This window comes from Salmo salar, chromosome ssa22 (assembly GCF_905237065.1).
Source record: "Salmo salar chromosome ssa22, Ssal_v3.1, whole genome shotgun sequence".
Taxonomy (NCBI): Eukaryota; Metazoa; Chordata; class Actinopteri; order Salmoniformes; family Salmonidae; genus Salmo; species Salmo salar.
This window is the reverse complement of record NC_059463.1, coordinates 25,497,501-25,523,622: the sequence shown is the minus strand read 5'-3', so window position 1 is coordinate 25,523,622 and position 26,122 is coordinate 25,497,501. Positions and strand designations below refer to the sequence as shown.

The 26,122-nt window shown below is 44.5% G+C and overlaps 1 protein-coding gene across 7 annotated transcripts in view; it reads right to left on the bottom strand.

Moving 5' to 3' along the window:
* Nucleotides 1-282: 282 nt before the first annotated feature.
* Nucleotides 283-26,122, bottom strand: part of foxp4 (forkhead box P4) — a 178,592-nt gene continuing 152,752 nt past the window's right edge. For all 7 annotated transcript variants that reach the window (XM_014166823.2, XM_045705236.1, XM_014166826.2 and 4 more), the window contains 4 exons: nucleotides 12,806-12,927; nucleotides 8,706-8,772; nucleotides 7,298-7,473; nucleotides 283-7,211 (listed from right to left, as the gene is read on the bottom strand). In XM_014166823.2, coding sequence (XP_014022298.1) covers nucleotides 7,058-7,211; nucleotides 7,298-7,473; nucleotides 8,706-8,772; nucleotides 12,806-12,927 — 519 coding nt within the window. In that variant the 3' untranslated portion in view covers nucleotides 283-7,057. The remainder of the gene's footprint in view (nucleotides 7,212-7,297; nucleotides 7,474-8,705; nucleotides 8,773-12,805; nucleotides 12,928-26,122) is intronic.

The following is a 26,122-nucleotide window of genomic DNA, read 5'->3' as shown; positions in this document are numbered from 1 at the left end:
ACATTTCTCTCCTCTCTCTCTCTCTCTCTCTCTCTGACACACACAATGGAGCTCTTTCTAAAAGTCAAGAGGAAGGGGTGAAACATTGGTGAGCTGGGGAGAAAGGTGGGGAAGGGGGAGAGTAGGGCCAAGGGAATAGTGGATACAGCTATGGTGTGGGGCAGGTGTATGAGGCACTTGACTGCACTACGGAACCATCCCTTTACCTCTAGGAATAGCGTGTATGTGCGTAAAACCAGTGGCACATCTTGACAGATAAAGAACATCACGCTGACACAGTCAGACAGTGTAATAAGTATTTTATTGCATTTTATAATGCCATTGTCAATAATTAGTACAGATTACATGCAACTAGACCTACTGTACAGCTGTTTTATTGTCTGCATGGACAGACACAAGAAGATTCAGGTTACAAATACACAGATATATGTGTGTTTTATACAGCATGAGGAAAAGGGCAGTGACTGGCATTACATGGCCACCCAGGGAAGGGTGAAAGGGCAAAGGTCTCGGTGGCAAAGTCGCCTTTTTTTAAACCTCTTTTAGACCATCTTAAAAACCACCACCTGCTCCTACTTTACCCATTCCCCTGGGTCACACTTTCAAAAAATTAACAAACAGAACAAAATAAAAAGATAAAATAGAGGTAAACAGAAACTGAAACTAAGTAATGTTACAGAAAGCCACTGCTGAAAATGTACACACATTCCTAAGATACAACCAGAGGACAGCTGAAGTGGTAGTTCCATTTTTTGGGGGGGCTGTGAAGTTCATAATAACATGGGCAACTGTCCTTTAAGTTCCCTTTCCCTCAACATGACACCTAAGAGCTGTCCAATCATAGAGCAGGGGTGGGGCCAATTAGGTCCCCGGAGTCACTAATGATCCAATAGGAAGAGTGCTCGTCGGAGAGATGATGGCGATGGTGATAGCGAAGAATGGTTTGAGGTATGGGAAGTAGCTTGTGGTAGATTAGTGCCGAGGGTTGGTTTGGTTACAGTTGTGGTGGTCTGTTAGCTGATAAGCCTTGGCCATTCACAACACCTTTGGTTAGAGTTCTAATTGGACAAATGCCATCAGGTGTTTGATTGAAGGCCACGCCCAGTTGTCCTATTGAGTGATTGACCGCTGTAAGTTAAAGGTCATCAGAGGAATGACTGTAGTCAGGGGTCAGAGGACACAGATTGGCACATAAAGGACCCACAACATCACCTTTACATCGCTCCATCTTTAAAAGCAAGAGAGGGGCTACATATTTTCTTCAATTATTTTCCTCTTTCTCTTATTTTTCTGAGGTTTTGGTCCTGTCTTAGAGAAAAGTCCTTCTGAGGTATCATCATAACGAAGTCAACTTTTTGTTTTACTGTTGTTTTTCTTTTTCTTTCCTTAAAAATGCAGTACAGAGACAAAAGGTATCAAAATAGACCTAGCTAAGATAAATATACAAACAGCTGTTACCTAAACCACTTATCTAACTTTAATTATTTTATTTTTTAGAGATAATACACTTAAAAAATCATCGTCCCAGACGTTTTATGAAGAAAATGAAAAAAGAAGAAAGGAAAAACTATTCAACAAAGATACCTGCATCACTTAATATGATAAATACATACACTTCAGCATTAGCAATACAGTATAGGAATCCAAGCTGGAAGCTTTACAATAACTAAATGAACAAAAGAGAAAATCAAAAAGACATCATGGTAAAGAATGCCCTCGAGAGCTAAGCCAAGCATTAATATACAATAATACATCATAACAGCCAAACTGGAGAAGGAACAGAAGTGTCTATGGCGATCTGTCAACATCATCAACGAATGTCAATCTACATCTTGATAAAACAGCTTGGCTTACAGGTGTACCTTAAAGGATGAGAATTCAAACATCATTTATTTACTGAATGCAGCAGTGCCTCTTTCATGAGAGTTTGAATCATAACAATAATAATAGTAGTAATCATTCATTCCTTTGTAAGCTGTTATTATTGTCCGTCTCCCAGCAAGCTCTGTGTTTGTCTTTGGATAGTATCTTTAGTTACTCAGAGCCTCTCCTCAGCTGTCTGAACCAAGGGGCCAACAGGGGCCCGGCTCCTAGTGACAGGGGCCACTATTCACCGTGAAGGGCCAGCTCCATGTCACAGGGCTTTAATTCCCAGCTCTGAGGCTTATTGACTGATACTAAGGGCCCTTTCGACTGAACACTGACTACAGCCTGTGAGTGTGTGTGGGTGTTTCCTTTATCGCTGCCATCTCCATTCATGTGTAGTGTGGGCCGCTGGCGTGTGGCGGGCACTAGTGTGTGTGTGGCCCAATGGCGGGTGCAGGGCACTCACATTCTGCTCATCATCACTCCTGACAACCAGCTTCCTGCCCCATTGAGTCGCCGCTAACGACCGGACTATCATTGGCTGCCGGCAAAGCCGGCTCATCAATATGCGTGCATACAATTAGAGCACCCAGTTAAGAGGCTGTTCACAGAGTTTTATGCTAATGGCCAGTATAGAGAGAGCCGATAATACACAGCTGAGAGTAGACCTTTTAAACATGGTGACCACTTCACTCTTCACTCTTAGGAGAACGCACCAGTTATCTGTGGTTTTAGGAGAGGTAGTCATCTTTAACGGGGTGTAATGTTGTTGTAACGTCTCTTTGTTTTGCGCTCACGCTCGTGAATTTGGAGTTCAGATAGCCAGACAAGCTTTTTCTGCCCCACTTAATGTGTATTAACAGTAAGCTGTGTTTTGGTATATTTCACTATTATTATTGAGGAAGAATTTAAATAAAAAAAACGGAAATATTTCTGGTCTCCAGTCTCCCATTGGCTTTTATTGTGAACCATTTTGAAAAGGAGGTAGTGTTATTTTTGGTTTTTACTCTCGGTGTCCCTCTCCCACTTTGTTTGTTATAAATCAGTCTGATGACGTGAAGCATCATAACCCTACTTAGACAGGAAACAGTGCTGTTTTACACAGGAAGTCAATACAAAGAAAAAACTAAGAAAATGGTGCAAGAGTTGATTTGACAAAACTGTTCCCAAATTTTGTTTTAGAAAAAATCCCTAAGTTGACATGTCCCTTGGTGTGTTCCTTTCTCATTGGTATGATTTTGTCGTTTGTCAGTTGTTCTCTCTTTGCTGTAAATATCACAAGTGGTCATAATGGTATGTCTGTTCTGAAAAACCCTCCGTTTGTCTACTGATGTGATGTTTGGAATGACAGCCAGCTTCAAACAGTCTCTATCACAACTACTCACAGACTGGGGATATGAACGTGTTTCTGTAGCAATGTGAGAGCATGAAGACATTATAAGAGCGAAACATTAGCATTTTGTTCCTATTTATTATAAGACCTGCCATTTTTGGTATTTGTTAAACTGTTGTGTCTGCCAGAGTAGACTGTAGGTGAGGAGTAAAGAAAGTACATTAAGTAAACTGTTCTCTGCTAGACAATGGGACTTTTGGTCCTATTCAATCAAACTGGGAGCCGGGTCAAAAAAATGACATTCTCCTGCATAGCACAAAGGGATGTTTGAATGTATAGAGTTTCACAATGAAAATATTGTTTTGGTTGAGGAAATTAATCAAAAAATGCATTATTACAGTGCAATAAAAATGTATTTTTTGTTTTACACGGTATCCCAGTTAATGGACAACTGACAACAGCCCACTTCTTTTTTTGCTGGCTTCTAGTGTCACATAAAGGTATATAAATGTTGTGTTCAAGTGCCTAATGAGGGTAAGATAATTATTTGTCATCTTTAACCCTGAATCCCATCTTAGGCTTGCCTACAGTGGAGCCTGTCATAAGGTTGTGTTTGAAACACAGGTAGCCTGAGCATGGAGAGATAGAGATTTAAATCCTAAGTGCTTTCTTTATTTATCTAAGGAACTGCAAAAGGGTTGTTTGTTAATACTGTTTCTGGCCTTCAACCATAGCATACCTAATGTGAGTCGTCATTTGCACCAGTTAAACACATGTAAAAAGATTTTAACATCACCAAATTCTATTCAGCATTTTATACTTTGGTTTTTGGAATGACCAGTAATGTCATGAACAAATTCAACGTAAGAGTTATGATAATACAATAATAATTTAAATGTCAGATGTTTATTGTCTTTTGGCCAGTTCTTTAGAGGAAAAACTCAAAAGGGGAAAAATAAACTACAGGGTTTTTGGTTTTCTACACATTTCTTTGGTTACCTGTAACAAAAATAAAAAATGGGAGAAAAAGCAGAAAATACATAAAAATAATGTGTTTAAATTTGGTATGGCACTGCAGAGAAGGTAATGCTTTTACGCTCACTGAAAACAAAAGATTTTAAATCTCACGTGCTATTCCTTTGAGTTCAACTCACACAGTGAATTGCAGACAGCTTCTATACAGTAACTATAGTAACAATAGAACTTTTTGAAATGAAACTGAGCAGAGTTGCCACGTTTTGGTGTCCCACACAAAGAATTCCCCCTTACTTCTTTAACATTTTGCACACACTTCCGGGTGGAAATTTGTGGGATGAGGTATTCTCTGACTGCCATAATATATTTTTTCAAGCATTGCTTTGTATCACAGCTGATGTTTCTCAACTAACTACGAGAAGATAAAATAAAAAGGAATGAAAGTTAGTTAAAAAGGAATAATACAAATGGATGATAATGTTGGGATTATTGGTGAGTGTTCTCAGGAGCTGAGGCCCTCGATCCTAAGTGCTATTCTCAATCTCCTGCCATCTAAACTGGCAAACCCAGACACACAGAAAGGTATTCATGGTGGGCTGGGGTATGGGGAATTTTGGGACAATACTGTACTTTCTTTGCCACCAATACTAGTTTGGAATGGTGTGAACAAGCAGAGTTAATAAAAACTAAAAACAAAACAAACAAAGCATTTTTACAAAATACACTTTGAAACAGAATTATATCACCATGGAAATATGAATCCTACAAAATAAATGAAGATAACATCAAAGAAAAAAGGAAGTGAAAAAGCTACCACTTTTTGGATATAAAATGTTTTGTATCCCATAATCATAAACTATTTTAGTCAGATATCTCTGTGTAGATGATCTCTCCTTCCTCCCTCTCTTTTTCTCTCTCTCTCAGGTTGGCCTGTGCCCATCACTCTATCACACATGAAGGAGGAGTAAATCACCAAAGGGTCTTTTTTGGGGGGGAACAATGTCATCTTTTTTTGTTTGTCATAATGAGTAAAGAGAGTCTTGTCTGGCTTGGGCAGAGAATGGTTAGAGAGTGGGCATAGGGCAGAGAATGGTTAGAGAGTGGGCATAGGGCAGAGAATGGTTAGAGAGTGGGCATAGGGCAGAGAATGGGTAGAGAGTGGGCATAGGGCAGAGAATGGTTAGAGAGTGGGCATAGGGCAGAGAATGGTTAGAGAGTGGGCATAGGGCAGAGAATGGGTAGAGAGTGGGCATAGGGCAGAGAATGGGTAGAGAGTGGGCATAGGGCAGAGAATGGTTAGAGAGTGGGCATAGGGCAGAGAATGGTTAGAGAGTGGGCATAGGGCAGAGAATGGTTAGAGAGTGGGCATAGGGCAGAGAATGGTTAGAGAGTGGGCATAGGGCAGAGAATGGTTAGAGAGTGGGCATAGGGCAGAGAATGGTTAGAGAGTGGGCATAGGGCAGAGAATGGGTAGAGAGTGGGCATAGGGCAGAGAATGGTTAGAGAGTGGGCATAGGGCAGAGAATGGTTAGAGAGTGGGCATAGGGCAGAGAATGGTTAGAGAGTGGGCATAGGGCAGAGAATGGGTAGAGAGTGGGCATAGGGCAGAGAATGGTTAGAGAGTGGGCATAGGGCAGAGAATGGGTAGAGAGTGGGCATAGGGCAGAGAATGGTTAGAGAGTGGGCATAGGGCAGAGAATGGTTAGAGAGTGGGCATAGGGCAGAGAATGGTTAGAGAGTGGGCATAGGGCAGAGAATGGGTAGAGAGTGGGCATAGGGCAGAGAATGGTTAGAGAGTGGGCATAGGGCAGAGAATGGGTAGAGAGTGGGCCTAGGGCAGAGAATGGTTAGAGAGTGGGCATAGGGCAGAGAATGGCTACAGAGTGGGCATAGGGCAGAGAATGGCTACAGAGTGGGCATAGGGCAGAGAATGGGTAGAGAGTGGGCATAGGGCAGAGAATGGCTACAGAGTGGGCATAGGGCAGAGAATGGCTACAGAGTGGGCATAGGGCAGAGAATGGCTACAGAGTGGGCATAGGGCAGAGAATGGCTAGAGAGTGGGCATAGGGCAGAGAATGGCTAGAGAGTGGGCATAGGGCAGAGAATGGCTAGAGAGTGGGCATAGGGCAGAGAATGGCTAGAGAGTTGGCATAGGGCAGAATCCTGCAATCCAGTCTCAGTCCCGCCTATGGGTCATTGACTGGTTTGTACGCTTGGTTTCTGATGTGTGAGCAGGTGGGGTAATCTTTGAGAAAACCACTGTCCTTCCTTCCATTTCAAAGCCCAGCAGTTCTTTCAGGCAAAAGAAGAAAAAAAAAGGAACTAATATGATCGGAGAAGAGGAGGAGAGTTATACACCTCCTGGTGACTGTTCCAAACAATATATACACATGATCTGATGTGTGTGTATCTCCACACTCTCTCTCACACACCTGTATGTATATTGAAGTGGTGTGGAAATCAAACTACCAGCACTAAAGGACAGTAGGGTGGGTAGACCATCTGTGTGAATCAACAGGGAGAGGAGAGTGGAGAGGAAAGAGGACCCTCCCTCCATATCACCACTGAGAGCTGTCTCTCTGACAATACGCTGCTCATCGGGTGAGGGAGGAGGGGGTGAGGAGGAGGGAGGAGGGGGTGAGGTGGGTGATAATGTGTGGGAATAAAGCAATGCTCCAGAGTGTTATTTTTGCGTCGGTATGTAACGGAGGTCTAACCCTGTTTGTCAATGTTGTTGGTTTCTTGCTTTATAAAAATCATGATCTTTATCTTTTTTTTTTTATCTCTATCTTCTTTTTTATGTGGTCATCAATTCGCTTCACTCCAATGGAGCGGGCGGGATTAAACCTCAAAGTCCCGTCCACTGGTTCAGCTCATCCAATCCTACTCCAGCTCCTCGGTGGGAAGCTCATCATCCAAATCGCGGTCATCCCGATCGCTAGGCAAAGCCATGTTCTGAGTGACAGTTGCCATGAGCGACATGGAGCGTCTGTCCTCCTCGATCTCAGTGGGCTCCTCCTTCACATGGACCTGGTGTCTGAAAGGCAGAGGGACACGTTAGAGAAAGACAGAGAAAGAGAGAGGGAGTGTGTTTGTGAGAGAGTTTGTGTGTGTGTGTCTTACCCATACTGCTGTGGGCTGAGTGTAGGGCTGCAGCTGCCGTTACTGTTGACCTGTTCTACAGTGGAGCTGACGTCATCATGACCCATCCCATGCAGCATGTTGAGGCTGGCGGCAGATGAGGGGTTAACCAGGCCCTGGCTGTTCAGCAGAGTTAAACTGCTCTCCGCAAGGGCCGCCTAATAGACACACACAGGAACACACAGATTTACATTAAAAGACACTCACATACATCACAATTGACTTCAAGTACTTATGGATCCACAAATAAACTTTGTGAGTAAGAAGAACCCATGTATTTATTCAGTAACACAGATGCTTTGACTGGTTAGTCCTGTTGAGTACTTGCTGAGCATTTCGCTGCACCGTTTTAACCTGCTGTAAACTGAGTATGTGACGAATAAACGTTGATTTGATAGTCAGTAATGCTGAAGACTAAAGCAGTGTTTCCTGGATGACTAACTCTTCAGGATTACCACATACAACCACTAGGGGGCTCCTGCACACTACACTTCACTGCTCAAGGGTTTAGTGGTGTGTGTGTATGTGTGTGTGTGTGTGTGTGTGTGTGTTAGAGGGTAGAGAGAGAGAAAGAGAGTGAAAGTGAGAGAGCATTCATTGAGGGAGTGTGTGCATGTGATAGGAGTGACTGAAATTGATTTTATAGGACAGGCACAAATGTCATGCAGTGACCTTAATTGACAAATACTTGATGCTATAAGTCATCTGAGTTATAGTTGGATGGAGTAAGGTGTCTCGTGTGGCTCAGTTTGTAGAGCATGGTGTTTGTAACACCAGGGTTGTGGGTTTGATTCCCACGGGGGACCAGTACGGGAAAAAAAAAAGGTATGAAATGTATTCACTACTGTAAGTCGCTCTGGATAAGAGTGTCTGCTAAAATGTGTATGTGTACAGTGGTTCTTCCTTTAAAAGTTTGGAGCTTATGTCGCGACCGTTTGTGGTAGATTGTGGTAAATTGCGTCATTCTGGCAACAATGGCTGACACTTAAATAACGTGCCACAGAATTGTGCGGCAGCCCGCCAGCTGTGCTGCAGTATGCCGCAACTTTTAAAGGAAGAACCAGCTGTGCTGCAGTATGCCGCAACTTTTAAAGGAAGAACCAGCTGTGCTGCAGTATGCCGCAACTTTTAAAGGAAGAACCAGCTGTGCTGCAGTATGCCGCAACTTTTAAAGGAAGAACCAGCTGTGCTGCAGTATGCCGCAACTTTTAAAGGAAGAACCACTGCACGTCTGTGTGTTGGGAGGTGTGTGTGTGCATGTGGGGAGGAGTGTTTCTGGACGTGTGCGAGGAAATTGATATTGGTGCCCTTGATCGTGACTGGCTTCCGCACACGTGCCACAAACTAGCCTAACTTCCTAACTAGTGTGTGTGTAGGTGTATACACTAACCTGGTAGCTGGCGTTTAGGGAACCGAAGCCCAGGCCTGAAATCATGTTCTTCACCAGAGTAGGACTCCTAGAGACAGAAAGAGAGGGGGGAGAAAGAAATAGGTGGAGATTAGAATTAAACACAGCTCACGTATACTGGATAGATTCAGTGAAAGGTTAAGAGTGTCGGGCCAGTAACCGAAAGGTTTTTCACCTTGTTGGCTAAGGTATTTGAACCAGCGACCTTTCAGTTACTGGCCCAACACTCTAATCGCTAGGCTACCTGCTGCCCACATATTGAGTGCATGTGTGTAAAGGAGCAGCTGCAGCCAAAAACAACTTACAAATGTAAGAAATGCACCCGCTACACACACGAGCATACACACATACTGTAAACAGATGCTGTTAACACCCACACAAATAGCGGTTCCCAGTCTCTGATATCTGCAGTGCAGGCATGTGTGTGTGTGTATTTCAGTGTGTGTGTGTGTGTGTGTGTGTGTTTGATTGTGTAATATGGCCTGATTTCTCTGGCAGTTGGAAAGAAAATCTTTTTACACATGCTAAAAAGCCTCTGTGTTCTGTGTGTGTGAAGATTTGTTTACACACGCTTCACACTAACAAACCTCTCTCCACCCTGCATCATAGACAGCAGCACGGTAATGGTGTCGACAAATACGTAGAATGGGAAACACACACATGCACACATTTAGATATGAAACACACACACGCACACATTTAGATATGAAACACACACATGCACACATTTAGATATGAAACACACACACGCACACATTTAGATATGAAACACACACATGCACACATTTAGATATGAAACACACACATGCACACATTTAGATATGAAACACACACATGCACACATTTAGATATGAAACACACACACTGACAGACCAGGCCTTTATATTTGACTCCTGAGTTAACCGCTTGGTAATAATTAGGGGTGAACATATCGGAATGTCTAGTTTAACGCCCCGATGTGCAAAACCGCTGTCAAAGCTGACGTGCAAACCTAAACTCAGCAAAAAAAGAAACGTCCCTTTTCAGGACCCTGTCTTTCAAAGATAATTTGTAAAAATCCAAATAACTTCACAGATCTTCATTGTAAAGGGTTCAAACACTCCTTCCCATGCTTGTTCAATGAACCATAAACAATTAATGAACATGCACCTGTGGAACGGTCGTTAAGACACTAACAGCTTACAGACGGTAGGCAATTAAGGTCACAGTTATGAAAACTTAGGACACTAAAGAGGCCTTTCTACTGACTCTGAAAAACACCAAAAGAAAGATGCCCAGGGTTCCCGCTCATCTGCCTGAACGTGCCTTCGGCATGCTGCATAAGGACTGCAGATGTGGCCAGGGCAATAAATTGCAATGTCCATACTGTGAGACAGCGCTACAGGGAGACAGGTCAGAGAGCTGATCATCCTCGCAGTGGCAGACCACGTGTAACAACACCTGCACAGGATCGGTACATCCGAACATCACACCTGCGGGACAGGTACAGGATGGCAACAACAACTGCCCGAGTTACACCAGGAACGCACAATCCCTCCATCAGTGCTCAAACTGTCCGCAATAGGCTGAGAGAGGCTGGACTGAGGGCTTGTAGGCCTGTTGTAAGGCAGGTCCTCACCAGACATCACCGGCAACAACGTCACTTATGGGCACAAACCCACCGTCGCTGAACCAGACAGGACTGGCAAAAAGTGCTCTTCACTGACGAGTCGCGGTTTTGTCTCACCAGGGGTGATGATCGGATTTGCGTTTATCGTCGAAGGAATGAGCGTTTCCCCCGAGGCCTGTACTCTGGCCTGTACTCTGATTGATTTGGAGGTGGAGGGTCCATCATGGTCTGGGGCGGTGTGTCACAGCATCATCGGACTGAGCTTGTTGTCATTGTAGGCAATCTCAACGCTGTGCATTACAGGGAAGACATCCTCCTCCCTCATGTGGTACCCTTCCTGCAGGCTCATCCTGACATGACTGCTATTAGTTTCACGACATACATACTATGGAACACCGTTTGGCTATTTGCGTGTCAAAAAAGTCACAGTAGCACTGTCAAAGCTGTACAAAAAATTCTGCAAACAAGCAAACACCGGCCACGAATGACGTGTTTACAATACCGCGTTGGTAATAAAGCATCATTTGTTCGACCGCATCTTCTGGGGTAGCTAGGTTTAGCTTGGTACCTAGCAAGCACCAATACAACTAGCCCGAAAACAATGACCAGTAGAAACGGCAGTCATTTCCATTATTCTTAGCAATGATTTAAGAATCCTGTGAGTAAGTATTAGCTAGGTTGCCACTTGTTGTTTGCCTATTGAAATTGAACTTCAGTTCATGAATATAAATAGCTAGCCAGCTACTCAACCCTGTTGCCCAAAGCTAACGTTATAAGCAGCCAGCTAGCTTCATCTGGCTAGTGAGGCTCAACCACACCAGGTTATGTGTTAATGTCATTGTAGGTATAGGTGTGTGTAGGTGGCAGGGAAGTCAGGCGCAGGAGAAACCAACTTGGTGTAACTGGAGTCGTTTAATCTTTATAAAACAAACTCCACAAAACCAACGTACATAAACATGGGTAAACATACCCGTCGCACACCTATACAAATACACAAACACAATAACCACTAACAATCTCCGACAAGGACATGAGGGGAAACAGAGAGTTAAATACACAGCGTGTAATTAATGGGATTGAAACCAGGTGTGTAGGAAGACAAGACAAAACCAATGGAAAATGAAAAATGGATCAGTGATGGCTAGAAGACCGGTGACGTCGACCGCCGAGCACCACCCGAACAAGGAGGGGCATCGACTTTGGCAGAAGTCGTGACAGTTAAGCTAGCCACGGTAATGATTAGGCACAATAGTGGAATTTGCGGTTTTCCTTCAAAATAAAAGTATGTCATTGACAGTAATGCAAATGAATACAAATAGTAGAATTATGTCATACTTTTATTTTGAAGGCTAACCGCAAAGTCCACAATTGCTGCTAATCCTTATTTTGGCTATGGGTTCAACCACCATTAATCAATTAAGAACTGTCTTATAAATTAGGGTTATTTAGATGATGACACCTAGCTATATATTTAGCTAGCTAACTATAGCTACTGAAACAGATTATGTCGTCTTGCTATATTTTTGGGGAAGAACATTGTTTGCATCCATGAGCTAGCTAGTTTTTTTTATGACCAGCACTGTAGGTGCGCAAGACAACTTCACCAGCATCATAGCATACGTATCAATGAACCATTGTGACATATGAAATACGAGTGATAGTGTAATCAATGTGTAATAACTACGTAAAAAATGTATGAACCCGTTAAATTATTATGTGACGTGCTGTCATATTCAGGTCCTGATTGGTCAACAAGCTTATTTGACACGTCAAATTGTGTTAAGTAGTATATTTTTTGACACGCAAAGACCCAAACGGCATTCCATAGAAATCCTGGTTGAGAATGAAACGACTGAACAACGAAACAGCACAGCTAGTAAGTGAAAGAAACAGGTTTTGATTATGTTTTACTGGTAATGGGGACATACGTAAATGCCAAAAAAATTACTTTTTGGTCAGTGTGGTGTGGGTGTATATGTGACCTTTATTTAACTAGGCAAGTCAGTTAAGAACAAATTCTTATTTACAATAACGGCCTACACCAGCCAAACCCGGACGAAGCTGGGCCAATTGTGTGCCACCCTATGGGACTCCCAATCACGGCCGGATGTGATACAGCCTGGATTCGAACCAGGGACTGTAGTTACGCCTCTTGCACTGAGATGCAGTGCCTTAGACCGATCCGTCCATGTGTGTGTGTTAACTATTTAACTGTACTAGAATTCTTAAAAGGCCTCTAAAATGTTAAATATCGGTTATTGGTATCGGGGGTTTTTTTGGCAAGGAAAATATCAGATATCGGTATTGGCCAAAAATGTAATATCAGTGCATCACTAGTAATAATGACACAATTATACATGCCAACACCTACAACCACACACACACACATCACCCATACACACTTATCATCAGAGCCAGGGTGGGCAGGCAGATTCATGTGGGAGATAAATGTGTGTGTGTGATGAGTTTGTACCCGGTCATCTTTGGTGGTCTTCTCTTTTGGTATTCCACCTCATCCACTGTCCACACAGCCCCCTTCACGTTCTCCACCCTCACAAAACACTTATGCAGACTCAGGTTGTGGCGCACAGCATTCTGAATGGAGGGAAAGAAAGAGACGGAGAGAGGGAGATAGAGACACAGAGGGAGAAAGAAGGAGATAATTTGCTTTCATAAGCATGTAGAGAGCCTGCCTGAAAAGAGAACCTAGTAACAGTTATTTACAGTTGTGAACAGAATCAAATATGACAAAAACATGTTCAGACAAAGAAGTCAACTAATGGCTCCTGCACAGGAACATGGTAGAGACACACTAAACACAGGAGCATGGTAGAGACACACTAAACACAGGAGCATGGTAGAGACACACTAAACACAGGAACACGGTAGAGACACACTAAACACAGGAGCATGGTAGAGACACACTAAACACAGGAACATGGTAGAGACACACTAAACACAGGAGCATGGTAGAGACACACTAAACACAGGAGCATGGTAGAGACACACTAAACACAGGAGCATGGTAGAGACACACTAAACACAGGAGCATGGTAGAGACACACTAAACACAGGAGCATGGTAGAGACACACTAAACACAGGAACATGGTAGAGACACACTAAACACAGGAGCACGGTAGAGACACACTAAACACAGGAGCATGGTAGAGACACACTAAACACAGGAGCATGGTAGAAACACACTAAACACAGGAGCATGGTAGAGACACACTAAACACAGGAACATGGTAGAGACACACTAAAAACACAGGAGCATGGTAGAGACACACTAAACACAGGAACATGGTAGAGACACACTAAACACAGGAGCATGGTAGAGACACACTAAACACAGGAGCATGGTAGAGACACACTAAACACAGGAGCATGGTAGAGACACACTAAACACAGGAGCATGGTAGACACACACTAAACACAGGAGCATGGTAGAGACACACTAAACACAGGAGCATGGTAGAGACACACTAAACACAGGAGCATGGTAGAGACACACTAAACACAGGAACATGGTAGAGACACACTAAACACAGGAGCATGGTAGAGACACACTAAACACAGGAGCATGGTAGAGACACACTAAACACAGGAGCATGGTAGAGACACACTAAACACAGGAGCATGGTAGAGACACACTAAACACAGGAGCATGGTAGAGACACACTAAACACAGGAGCATGGTAGAGACACACTAAACACAGGAGCATGGTAGAGACACACTAAACACAGGAGCATGGTAGAGACACACTAAACACAGGAGCATGGTAGAGACACACTAAACACAGGAGCATGGTAGAGACACACTAAACACAGGAGCATGGTAGAGACACACTAAACACAGGAGCATGGTAGAGACACACTAAACACAGGAGCATGGTAGAGACACACTAAACACAGGAGCATGGTAGAGACACACTAAACACAGGAGCATGGTAGAGACACACTAAACACAGGAGCATGGTAGAGACACACTAAACACAGGAGCATGGTAGAGACACACTAAACACAGGAGCATGGTAGAGACACACTAAACACAGGAACATGGTAGAGTCACACTAAACACAGGAGCACGGTAGAGACACACTAAACACAGGAGCATGGTAGAGACACACTAAACACAGGAGCATGGTAGAGACACACTAAACACAGGAGCATGGTAGAGACACACTAAACACAGGAGCATGGTAGAGACACACTAAACACAGGAGCATGGTAGAGACACACTAAACACAGGAGCATGGTAGAGCACACACTAAACACAGGAGCATGGTAGAGACACACTAAACACAGGAGCATGGTAGAGACACACACTAAACACAGGAGCATGGTAGACACACACACACTAAACACAGGAGAATGGTAGACACACACACACTAAACACAGGAGCATGGTAGAGACACACTAAACACAGGAGCATGGTAGACACACACACACTAAACACAGGAGCATGGTAGAGACACACTAAACACAGGAGCATGGTAGAGACACACTAAACACAGGAGCATGGTAGACACACACACACTAAACACAGGAGCATGGTAGAGACACACTAAACACAGGAGCATGGTAGAGACACACTAAACACAGGAGCATGGTAGAGACACACTAAACACAGGAGCATGGTAGAGACACACTAAACACAGGAGCATGGTAGAGACACACTAAACACAGGAGCATGGTAGAGACACACTAAACACAGGAGCATGGTAGAGACACACTAAACACAGGAGCATGGTAGAGACACACTAAACACAGGAGCATGGTAGAGACACACTAAACACAGGAGCATGGTAGAGACACACTAAACACAGGAGCATGGTAGAGACACACTAAACACAGGAGCATGGTAGAGACACACTAAACACAGGAGCATGGTAGAGACACACTAAACACAGGAGCATGGTAGAGACACACTAAACACAGGAGCATGGTAGAGACACACTAAACACAGGAGCATGGTAGAGAAACACACTAAACACAGGAGCATGGTAGAGACACACTAAACACAGGAGCATGGTAGAGACACACTAAACACAGGAGCATGGTAGAGACACACTAAACACAGGAGCATGGTAGAGACACACTAAACACAGGAGCATGGTAGAGACACACTAAACACAGGAGCATGGTAGAGACACACTAAACACAGGAGCATGGTAGACAAGACACACTAAACACAGGAGCATGGTAGAGACACACTAAACACAGGAACATGGTGGAGACACACCCACTAAACACAGGAGCATGGTAGAGACACACTAAACACAGGAGCATGGTAGAGACACACACACACTAAACACAGGAGCATGGTAGAGACACACACACACTAAACACAGGAGCATGGTAGAGACACACTAAACACAGGAGCATGGTAGAGACACACACACACTAAACACAGGAGCATGGTAGAGACACACTAAACACAGGAGCATGGTAGAGACACACTAAACACAGGAGCATGGTAGACACACACACACTAAACACAGGAGCATGGTAGAGACACACTAAACACAGGAGCATGGTAGAGACACACTAAACACAGGAACATGGTAGAGACACACTAAACACAGGAACATGTTAGAGACACACTAAACACAGGAACATGGTAGAGACACACTAAACACAGGAGCATGGTAGAGACACACTAAACACAGGAGCATGGTAGAGACACACTAAACACAGGAGCATGGTAGAGACACACTAAACACAGGAGCATGGTAGAGACACACTAAACACAGGAGCATGGTAGAGACACACTAAACACAGGAGCATGGTAGAGACACACTAAACACAGGAGCATGGTAGACACACACATACTAAACACAGGAACATGGTAGATACACACATACTAAACACAGGAACATGGTAGATACACACTAAACACAGGAACATGGTAGAGACACACTAGACACAGGAACATGGTAGAGACACACTAAACACAGGAGCATGGAAGACACACACACACTAAACACAGGAACATGGTAGAGACACACTAAACACAGGAACATGGTAGAGACACACTAAACACAGGAGCATGGTAGAGACACACTAAACACAGGAGCATGGTAGACACACACACACTAAACACAGGAGCATGGTAGAGACACACTAAACACAGGAGCATGGTAGAGACACACTAAACACAGGAGCATGGTAGAGACACACTAAACACAGGAGCATGGTAGACACACACTAAACACAGGAGCATGGTAGAGACACACTAAACACAGGAGCATGGTAGAGACACACAGACTAAACACAGGAGCATGGTAGAGACACACTAAACACAGGAGCATGGTAGAGACACACTAAACACAGGAGCATGGTAGAGACACACAGACTAAACACAGGAGCATGGTAGAGACACACTAAACACAGGAGCATGGTAGAGACACACTAAACACAGGAGCATGGTAGAGACACACTAAACACAGGAGCATGGTAGAGACACACTAAACACAGGAGCATGGTAGAGACACACTAAACACAGGAACATGGTAGAGACACACTAAACACAGGAGCATGGTAGAGATACACTAAACACAGGAACATGGTAGAGACACACTAAACACAGGAGCATGGTAGAGACACACTAAACACAGGAGCATGGTAGAGACACACTAAACACAGGAGCATGGTAGAGACACACTAAACACAGGAACATGGTAGAGACACTAAACACAGGAGCATGGTAGAGACACACTAAACACAGGAACATGGTAGAGACACTAAACACAGGAACATGGTAGAGACACACTAAACACAGGAGCATGGTAGAGACACACTAAACACAGGAGCATGGTAGAGAGACACACTAAACACAGGAACATGGTAGAGACACACTAAACACAGGAACATGGTAAAGACACACTAAACACAGGAACATGGTAGAGACACACTAAACACAGGAGCATGGTAGAGACACTAAACACAGGAGCATGGTAGAGACACACTAAGCACAGGAGCATGGTAGAGACACACTAAACCCAGGAGCATGGTAGAGACACACTAAACACAGGAACATGGTAGAGACACACTAAACACAGGAGCATGGTAGAGACACACTAAACACAGGAACATGGTAGAGACACACTAAACACAGGAGCATGGTAGAGACACACTAAACACAGGAGCATGGTAGAGACACACTAAACACAGGAGCATGGTAGAGATACACAGGAGCATGGTAGAGACACACTAAACACAGGAGCATGGTAGAGACACACTAAACACAGGAGCATGGTAGAGACACACTAAACACAGGAGCATGGTAGAGACACTAAACACAGGAGCACGGTAGAGACACTAAACACAGGAGCACGGTAGAGACACACTAAACACAGGAGCATGGTAGAGACACACTAAACACAGGAGCATGGTAGAGACACACTAAACACAGGAGCATGGTAGAGACACACTAAACACAGAAGCATGGTAGAGACACACAGACTAAACAGAGAAGCATGGTAGAGACACACAGACTAAACACAGGAGCATGGTAGAGACACACTAAACACAGGAGCACGGTAGAGACACACTAAACACAGGAGCATGATAGAGACACACTAAACACAGGAGCATGGTAGAGACACACTAAACACAGGTACATGGTGGAGACACACCCACTAAACACAGGAGCATGGTAGAGACACACTAAACACAGGAGCATGGTAGAGACACACACACACTAAACACAGGAGCATGGTAGAGACACACACACACTAAACACAGGAGCATGGTAGAGACACACTAAACACAGGAGCATGGTAGAGACACACACACACAAAACACAGGAGCATGGTAGAGACACATTAAACACAGGAGCATGGTAGAGACACACTAAACACAGGAGCATGGTAGACACACACACACTAAACACAGGAGCATGGTAGAGACACACTAAACACAGGAGCATGGTAGAGACACACTAAACACAGGAACATGGTAGAGACACACTAAACACAGGAACATGTTAGAGACACACTAAACACAGGAACATGGTAGAGACACACTAAACACAGGAGCATGGTAGAGACACACTAAACACAGGAGCATGGTAGAGACACACTAAACACAGGAGCATGGTAGAGACACACTAAACACAGGAGCATGGTAGAGACACACTAAGCACAGGAGCATGGTAGAGACACACTAAACCCATGAGCATGGTAGAGACACACTAAACACAGGAACATGGTAGAGACACACTAAACACAGGAGCATGGTAGAGACACACTAAACACAGGAACATGGTAGAGACACACTAAACACAGGAGCATGGTAGAGACACACTAAACACAGGAGCATGGTAGAGACACACTAAACACAGGAGCATGGTAGAGATACACAGGAGCATGGTAGAGACACACTAAACACAGGAGCATGGTAGAGACACACTAAACACAGGAGCATGGTAGAGACACACTAAACACAGGAGCATGGTAGAGACACTAAACACAGGAGCACGGTAGAGACACTAAACACAGGAGCACGGTAGAGACACACTAAACACAGGAGCATGGTAGAGACACACTAAACACAGGAGCATGGTAGAGACACACTAAACACAGGTGCATGGTAGAGACACACTAAACACAGGTGCATGGTAGAGACACACTAAACACAGAAGCATGGTAGAGACACACAGACTAAACACAGGAGCATGGTAGAGACACACTAAACACAGGAGCATGGTAGAGACACACTAAACACAGGAACATGGTAGAGACACACTAAACACAGCAGCATGGTAGAGACACACCCACTAAACACAGGAGCATGGTAGAGACACACTAAACACAGGAGCATGGTAGAGACACACTAAACACAGGAGCATGGTAGAGACACACACACACTAAACACAGGAGCATGGTAGAGACACACTAAACACAGGAGCATGGTAGAGACACACTAAACACAGGAGCATGGTAGAGACACACTAAACACAGGAGCATGGTAGAGACACACACACACTAAACACAGGAGCATGGTAGAGACACATTAAACACAGGAGCATGGTAGAGACACACTAAACACAGGAGCATGGTAGACACACACACACTAAACACAGGAGCATGGTAGAGACACACTAAACACAGGAGCACGGTAGAGACACACTAAACACAGGAACATGGTAGAGACACACTAAACACAGGAGCATGGTAGAGACACACTAAACACAGGAGCATGGTAGAGACACACTAAACACAGGAGCACGGTAGAGACACACTAAACACAGGAACATGGTAGAGACACACTAAACACAGGAGCATGGTAGAGACACACTAAACACAGGAGCACGGTAGAGACACACTAAACACAGGAGCATGGTAGAGACACACTAAACACAGGAGCATGGTAGAGACACACTAAACACAGGAACATGGTAGAGACACACTAAACACAGGAGCATGGTAGAGACACACTAAACACAGGAGCATGGTAGAGACACACTAAACACAGGAACATGGTAGAGACACACTAAACACAGGAGCATGGTAGAGACACACTAAACACAGGAGCACGGTAGAGACACACTAAACACAGGAGCATGGTAGAGACACACTAAACACAGGAGCATGGTAGAGACACACTAAACACAGGAGCATGGTAGAGACAAACTAAACACAGGAGCATGGTAGACACACACACACTAAACACAGGAGCATGGTAGAGACAAACTAAACACAGGAGCACGGTAGAGACACACTAAACACAGGAGCATGGTAGAGACACACTAAACACAGGAACATGGCAGAGACACACTAAACACAGGAGCATGGTAGAGACACACTAAACACAGGAACATGGTAGAGTCACACTAAACACAGGAGCATGGTAAAGACACACTAAACACAGGAGCACGGTAGAGACACACTAAACACAGGAGCACGGTAGAGACACACTAAACACAGGAGCATGGTAGAGACACACTAAACACAGGAGCACGGTAGAGACACACTAAACACAGGAGCACGGTAGAGACACACTAAACACAGGAGCATGGTAGAGACACACTAAACACAGGAGCATGGTAGAGACACACTAAACACAGGAGCATGGTAGAGACAAACTAAACACAGGAGCATGGTAGACACACACACACTAAACACAGGAGCATGGTAGAGACACACTAAACACAGGAGCACGGTAGAGACACACTAAACACAGGAGCATGGTAGAGACACACTAAACACAGGAACATGGCAGAGACACACTAAACACAGGAGCATGGTAGAGACACACTAAACACAGGAACATGGTAGAGTCACACTAAACACAGGAGCATGGTAAAGACACACTAAACACAGGAGCACGGTAGAGAAACACTAAACACAGGAGCACGGTAGAGACACACTAAACACAGGAGCATGGTAGAGACACACTAAACACAGGAGCACGGTAGAGACACACTAAACACAGGAGCACGGTAGAGACACACTAAACACAGGAGCATGGTAGAGACACACAAAACACAAAAGCATGGTAGAGACACACTAAACACAGGACATGGTAGAGACACACTAAACACAGGAGCATGGTAGAGACACACTAAACACAGGAGCATGGTAGAGACACACTAAACACAGGAGCACGGTAGAGACACACTAAACACAGGAGCACGGTAGAGACACACTAAACACAGGAGCACGGTAGAGACACACTAAACACAGGAGCATGGTAGAGACACACTAAACACAGGAGCATGGTAGAGACACACTAAACACAGGAACATGGTAGAGACACACTAAACACAGGAGCATGGTAGAGACACACTAAACACAGGAGCATGGTAGAGACAAACTAAACACAGGAGCATGGTAGACACACACACACTAAACACAGGAGCATGGTAGAGACACACTAAACACAGGAGCATAGTAGAGACACACTAAACACAGGAACATGGTAGAGACACACTAAACACAGGAGCATGGTAGAGACACACTAAACACAGGAACATGGTAGAGTCACACTAAACACAGGAGCATGGTAAAGACACACTAAACACAGGAGCATGGTAGAGACACACTAAACACAGGAGCATGGTAGAGACACACTAAACACAGGAGCATGGTAGAGACACACTAAACACAGGAGCACGGTAGAGACACACTAAACACAGGAGCATGGTAGAGACACACTAAACACAGGAACATGGTAGAGACACACTAAACACAGGAGCATGGTAGAGACACACTAAACACAGGAACATGGTAGAGTCACACTAAACACAGGAGCATGGTAAAGACACACTAAACACAGGAGCACGGTAGAGACACACTAAACACAGGAGCATGGTAGAGACACACTAAACACAGGAGCACGGTAGAGACACACTAAACACAGGAGCACGGTAGAGACACACTAAACACAGGAGCATGGTAGAGACACACTAAACACAGGAGCATGGTAGAGACACACTAAACACAGGAGCATGGTAGAGACACACTAAACACAAGAGCATGGTAGAGACACACTAAACACAGGACATGGTAGAGACACACTAAACACAGGAGCATGGTAGAGACACACTAAACACAGGAGCACGGTAGAGACACACTAAACACAGGAGCATGGTAGAGACACACTAAACACAGGAGCACGGTAGAGACACACTAAACACAGGAGCACGGTAGAGACACACTAAACACAGGAGCATGGTAGAGACACACTAAACACAGGAACATGTAGAGACACTTAACACAGGAGCATGGTAGAGACACACTAAACACAGGAGCATGGTAAAGACACACTAAACACAGGAGCATGGTAAAGACACACACTAAACACAGGAGCATGGTAGACACACACTAAACACAGGAGCATGGTAGAGACACACTAAACACAGGAGCATGGTAGAGACACACTAAACACAGTAGCATGGTAGAGACACACTAAACACTGGAGCATGGTAGAGACACACTAAACACAGGAGCACGGTAGAGACACACTAAACACACGAGCATGGTAGAGACACACTAAACACAGGAGCATGGTAGAGACACACTAAACACAGGAGCATGGTAGAGACACACTAAACACAGGAGCATGGTAAAGACACACTAAACACAGGAGCATGGTAGACACACACTAAACACAGGAGCATGGTAGAGACACACTAAACACAGGAGCATGGTAGAGACACACTAAACACAGGAGCATGGTAAAGACACACACTAAACACAGGAGCATGGTAGAGACACACACTAAACACAGGAGCATGGTAGAGACACACTAAACACAGGAGCATGGTAAAGACACACACTAAACACAGGAACATGGTAGAGACACACTAAAGACAGGAGCACGGTAGAGACACACTAAACACAGGAGCATGGTAGAGACACACTAAACACAGGAGCACGGTAGAGACACACTAAACACAGGAGCATGGTAGAGACACACTAAACACAGGAGCATGGTAGAGACACACTAAACACAGGAACATGGTAGAGACACACTAAACACAGGAACATGGTAGAGACACACTAAACACAGGAGCATGGTAGAGACACACTAAACACAGGAGCATGGTAAAGACACACACTAAACACAGGAGCATGGTAAAGACACACACTAAACACAGGAGCATGGTAAAGACACACTAAACACAGGAGCATGGTAGAGACACACTAAACACAGGAGCATGGTAGAGACACACTAAACACAGGAACATGGTAGAGACACACTAAACACAGCAGCATGGTAGAGACACTAAACACAGGAGCATGGTAAAGACACACTAAACACAGGAGCATGGTAGACACACACTAAACACAGGAGCATGGTAAAGACACACACTAAACACAGGAACATGGTAGAGACACACTAAACACAGGAGCATGGTAGAGACACACTAAACACAGGAGCATGGTAGAGACACACTAAACACAGGAACATGGTAGAGACACACTAAACACAGGAGCATGGTAGAGACACACTAAACACAGGAGCATGGTAGAGACACACTAAACACAGGAGCATGGTAGAGACACACTAAACACAGGAACATGGTAAAGACACACTAAACACAGGAACATGGTAAAGACACACTAAACACAGGAACATGGTAGAGACACACTAAACACAGGAGCACGGTAGAGACACACTAAACACAGGAGCATGGTAGAGACACACTAAACACAGGAGCATGGTAGAGACACACTAAACACAGGAGCATGGTAGAGACACACTAAACACAGGAGCATGGTAGAGACACACTAAACACAGGAGCATGGTAGAGACACACTAAACACAGGAACATGGTAGAGACACACTAAACACAGGAGCATGGTAGAGACACACTAAACACAGGAGCATGGTAGAGACACACTAAACACAGGAGCATGGTAGAGACACACTAAACACAGGAACATGGTAAAGACACACTAAACACAGGAACACGGTAGAGACACACTAAACACAGGAACATGGTAAAGACACACTAAACACAGGAGCATGGTAGAGACACACTAAACACAGGAACATGGTAGAGACACACTAAACACAGGAGCATGGTAGAGACACACACTAAACACAGGAACATGGTAAAGACACACTAAACACAGGAACATGGTAGAGACACACTAAACACAGGAACATGGTAAAGACACACTAAACACAGGAGCATGGTAGAGACACACTAAACACAGGAGCATGGTAGAGACACACTAAACACAGGAACATGGTAAAGACACACTAAACACAGGAACATGGTAGAGTCACACTAAACACAGGAGCATGGTAGAGACACACTAAACACAGGAACATGGTAGAGACACTAAACACAGGAGCATGGTAGAGACACACTAAACACAGGAGCATGGTAGACACACACACTAAACACAGGAACATGGTAAAGACACACTAAACACAGGAACACGGTAGAGACACACTAAACACAGGAACATGGTAAAGACACACTAAACACAGGAACATGGTAAAGACACACTAAACACAGGAGCATGGTAGAGACACACTAAACACAGGAGCATGGTAGAGACACACACTAAACACAGGAACATGGTAGAGACACACTAAACACAGGAACATGGTAGAGACACACTAAACACAGGAGCATGGTAGAGACACACACTAAACACAGGAACATGGTAAAGACACACTAAACACAGGAACATGGTAGAGACACACTAAACACAGGAACATGGTAAAGACACACTAAACACAGGAACATGGTAGAGACACTAAACACAGGAGCATGGTAGACACACACACTAAACACAGGAACATGGTAAAGACACACTAAACACAGGAACACGGTAGAGACACACTAAACACAGGAACATGGTAAAGACACACTAAACACAGGAACATGGTAAAGACACACTAAACACAGGAGCATGGTAGAGACACACTAAACACAGGAACATGGTAGAGACACACTAAACACAGGAGCATGGTAGAGACACACTAAACACAGGAACATGGTAAAGACACACTAAACACAGGAACATGGTAAAGACACACTAAACACAGGAGCATGGTAGAGACACACTAAACACAGGAGCATGGTAGAGACACACACTAAACACAGGAACATGGTAGAGACACACTAAACACAGGAGCATGGTAGAGACACACTAAACACAGGAGCATGGTAGAGACACACTAAACACAGGAACATGGTAGAGACACACTAAACACAGGAGCATGGTAGAGACACACTAAACACAGGAACATGGTAGAGACACACTAAACACAGGAGCATGGTAGAGACACACTAAACACAGGAACATGGTAGAGACACACTAAACACAGGAGCATGGTAGAGACACACTAAACACAGGAACATGGTAGAGACACACTAAACACAGGAGCATGGTAGAGACACACTAAACACACTATTCTGTCTGTGGCATAGAAATAAGACAAGGAGGTGCATCCCCTCCCCTAGTTTTATTTTAAAACGTCTTTAATCAGCCACAATCTACATACACACATACATACACACACCGCTATCTGCAGCTCAGTCCCCTAGGGACCGTCCTCCCTTTTCATCTGCTGTTTGTAGTTTGTTCATGCCCAATTTCATTACCAATTTTAATTTGTCTATAATTAAATCCTGCATATTTTCTCTGACACGCTTTTTTAATCCGTGAGGGACAGGCAGAGCGCGCATCACTCCTCACCATAATTACACACACACACACACACACACACACACACACACACACACACACACACACACACACACACACACACACACACACACACACACACACACACACACACACACACACACACACACACACACACACACACACACACACACACACATAATTACACAAACCATAATCAGCCCCAGACCACCCCCACCCCGCCCCTCTTCTCCTCACCCCCCCTCTCTTTCAAGCCGTGATGCTCAGTTTTGTAAATGAGTATGACCCCAATCTCAGCCTGCCACCCCACCATCCTCTGCTCCTCTGCTATTCTCTGCTATTTGCATTTGTCTCCGTGATGAAAGCCTAATTCGCACAGTTAAAACATTAGCAGTCATTTACAGCAGGTCACAGCACACGCCACACACACACACCCAGCAGACACACACATAAACACAACACATCCTGCAGAGGTTGGGGCGAGGAGAGGTGTAGAGAAGGGTAAGGGTAAATGTGGGAAAGGGGAGAAGGAAGACAGGTGGAAAAGAGAGGTATGGGTAAGGCTTGTGTTAGCATTGGAGAGGCGTGGGGGTAAAGAGAGGTTGGTAGGGGTGTTAGAGAGGTGGCGTGTGTGTGTCACTGTGCCCA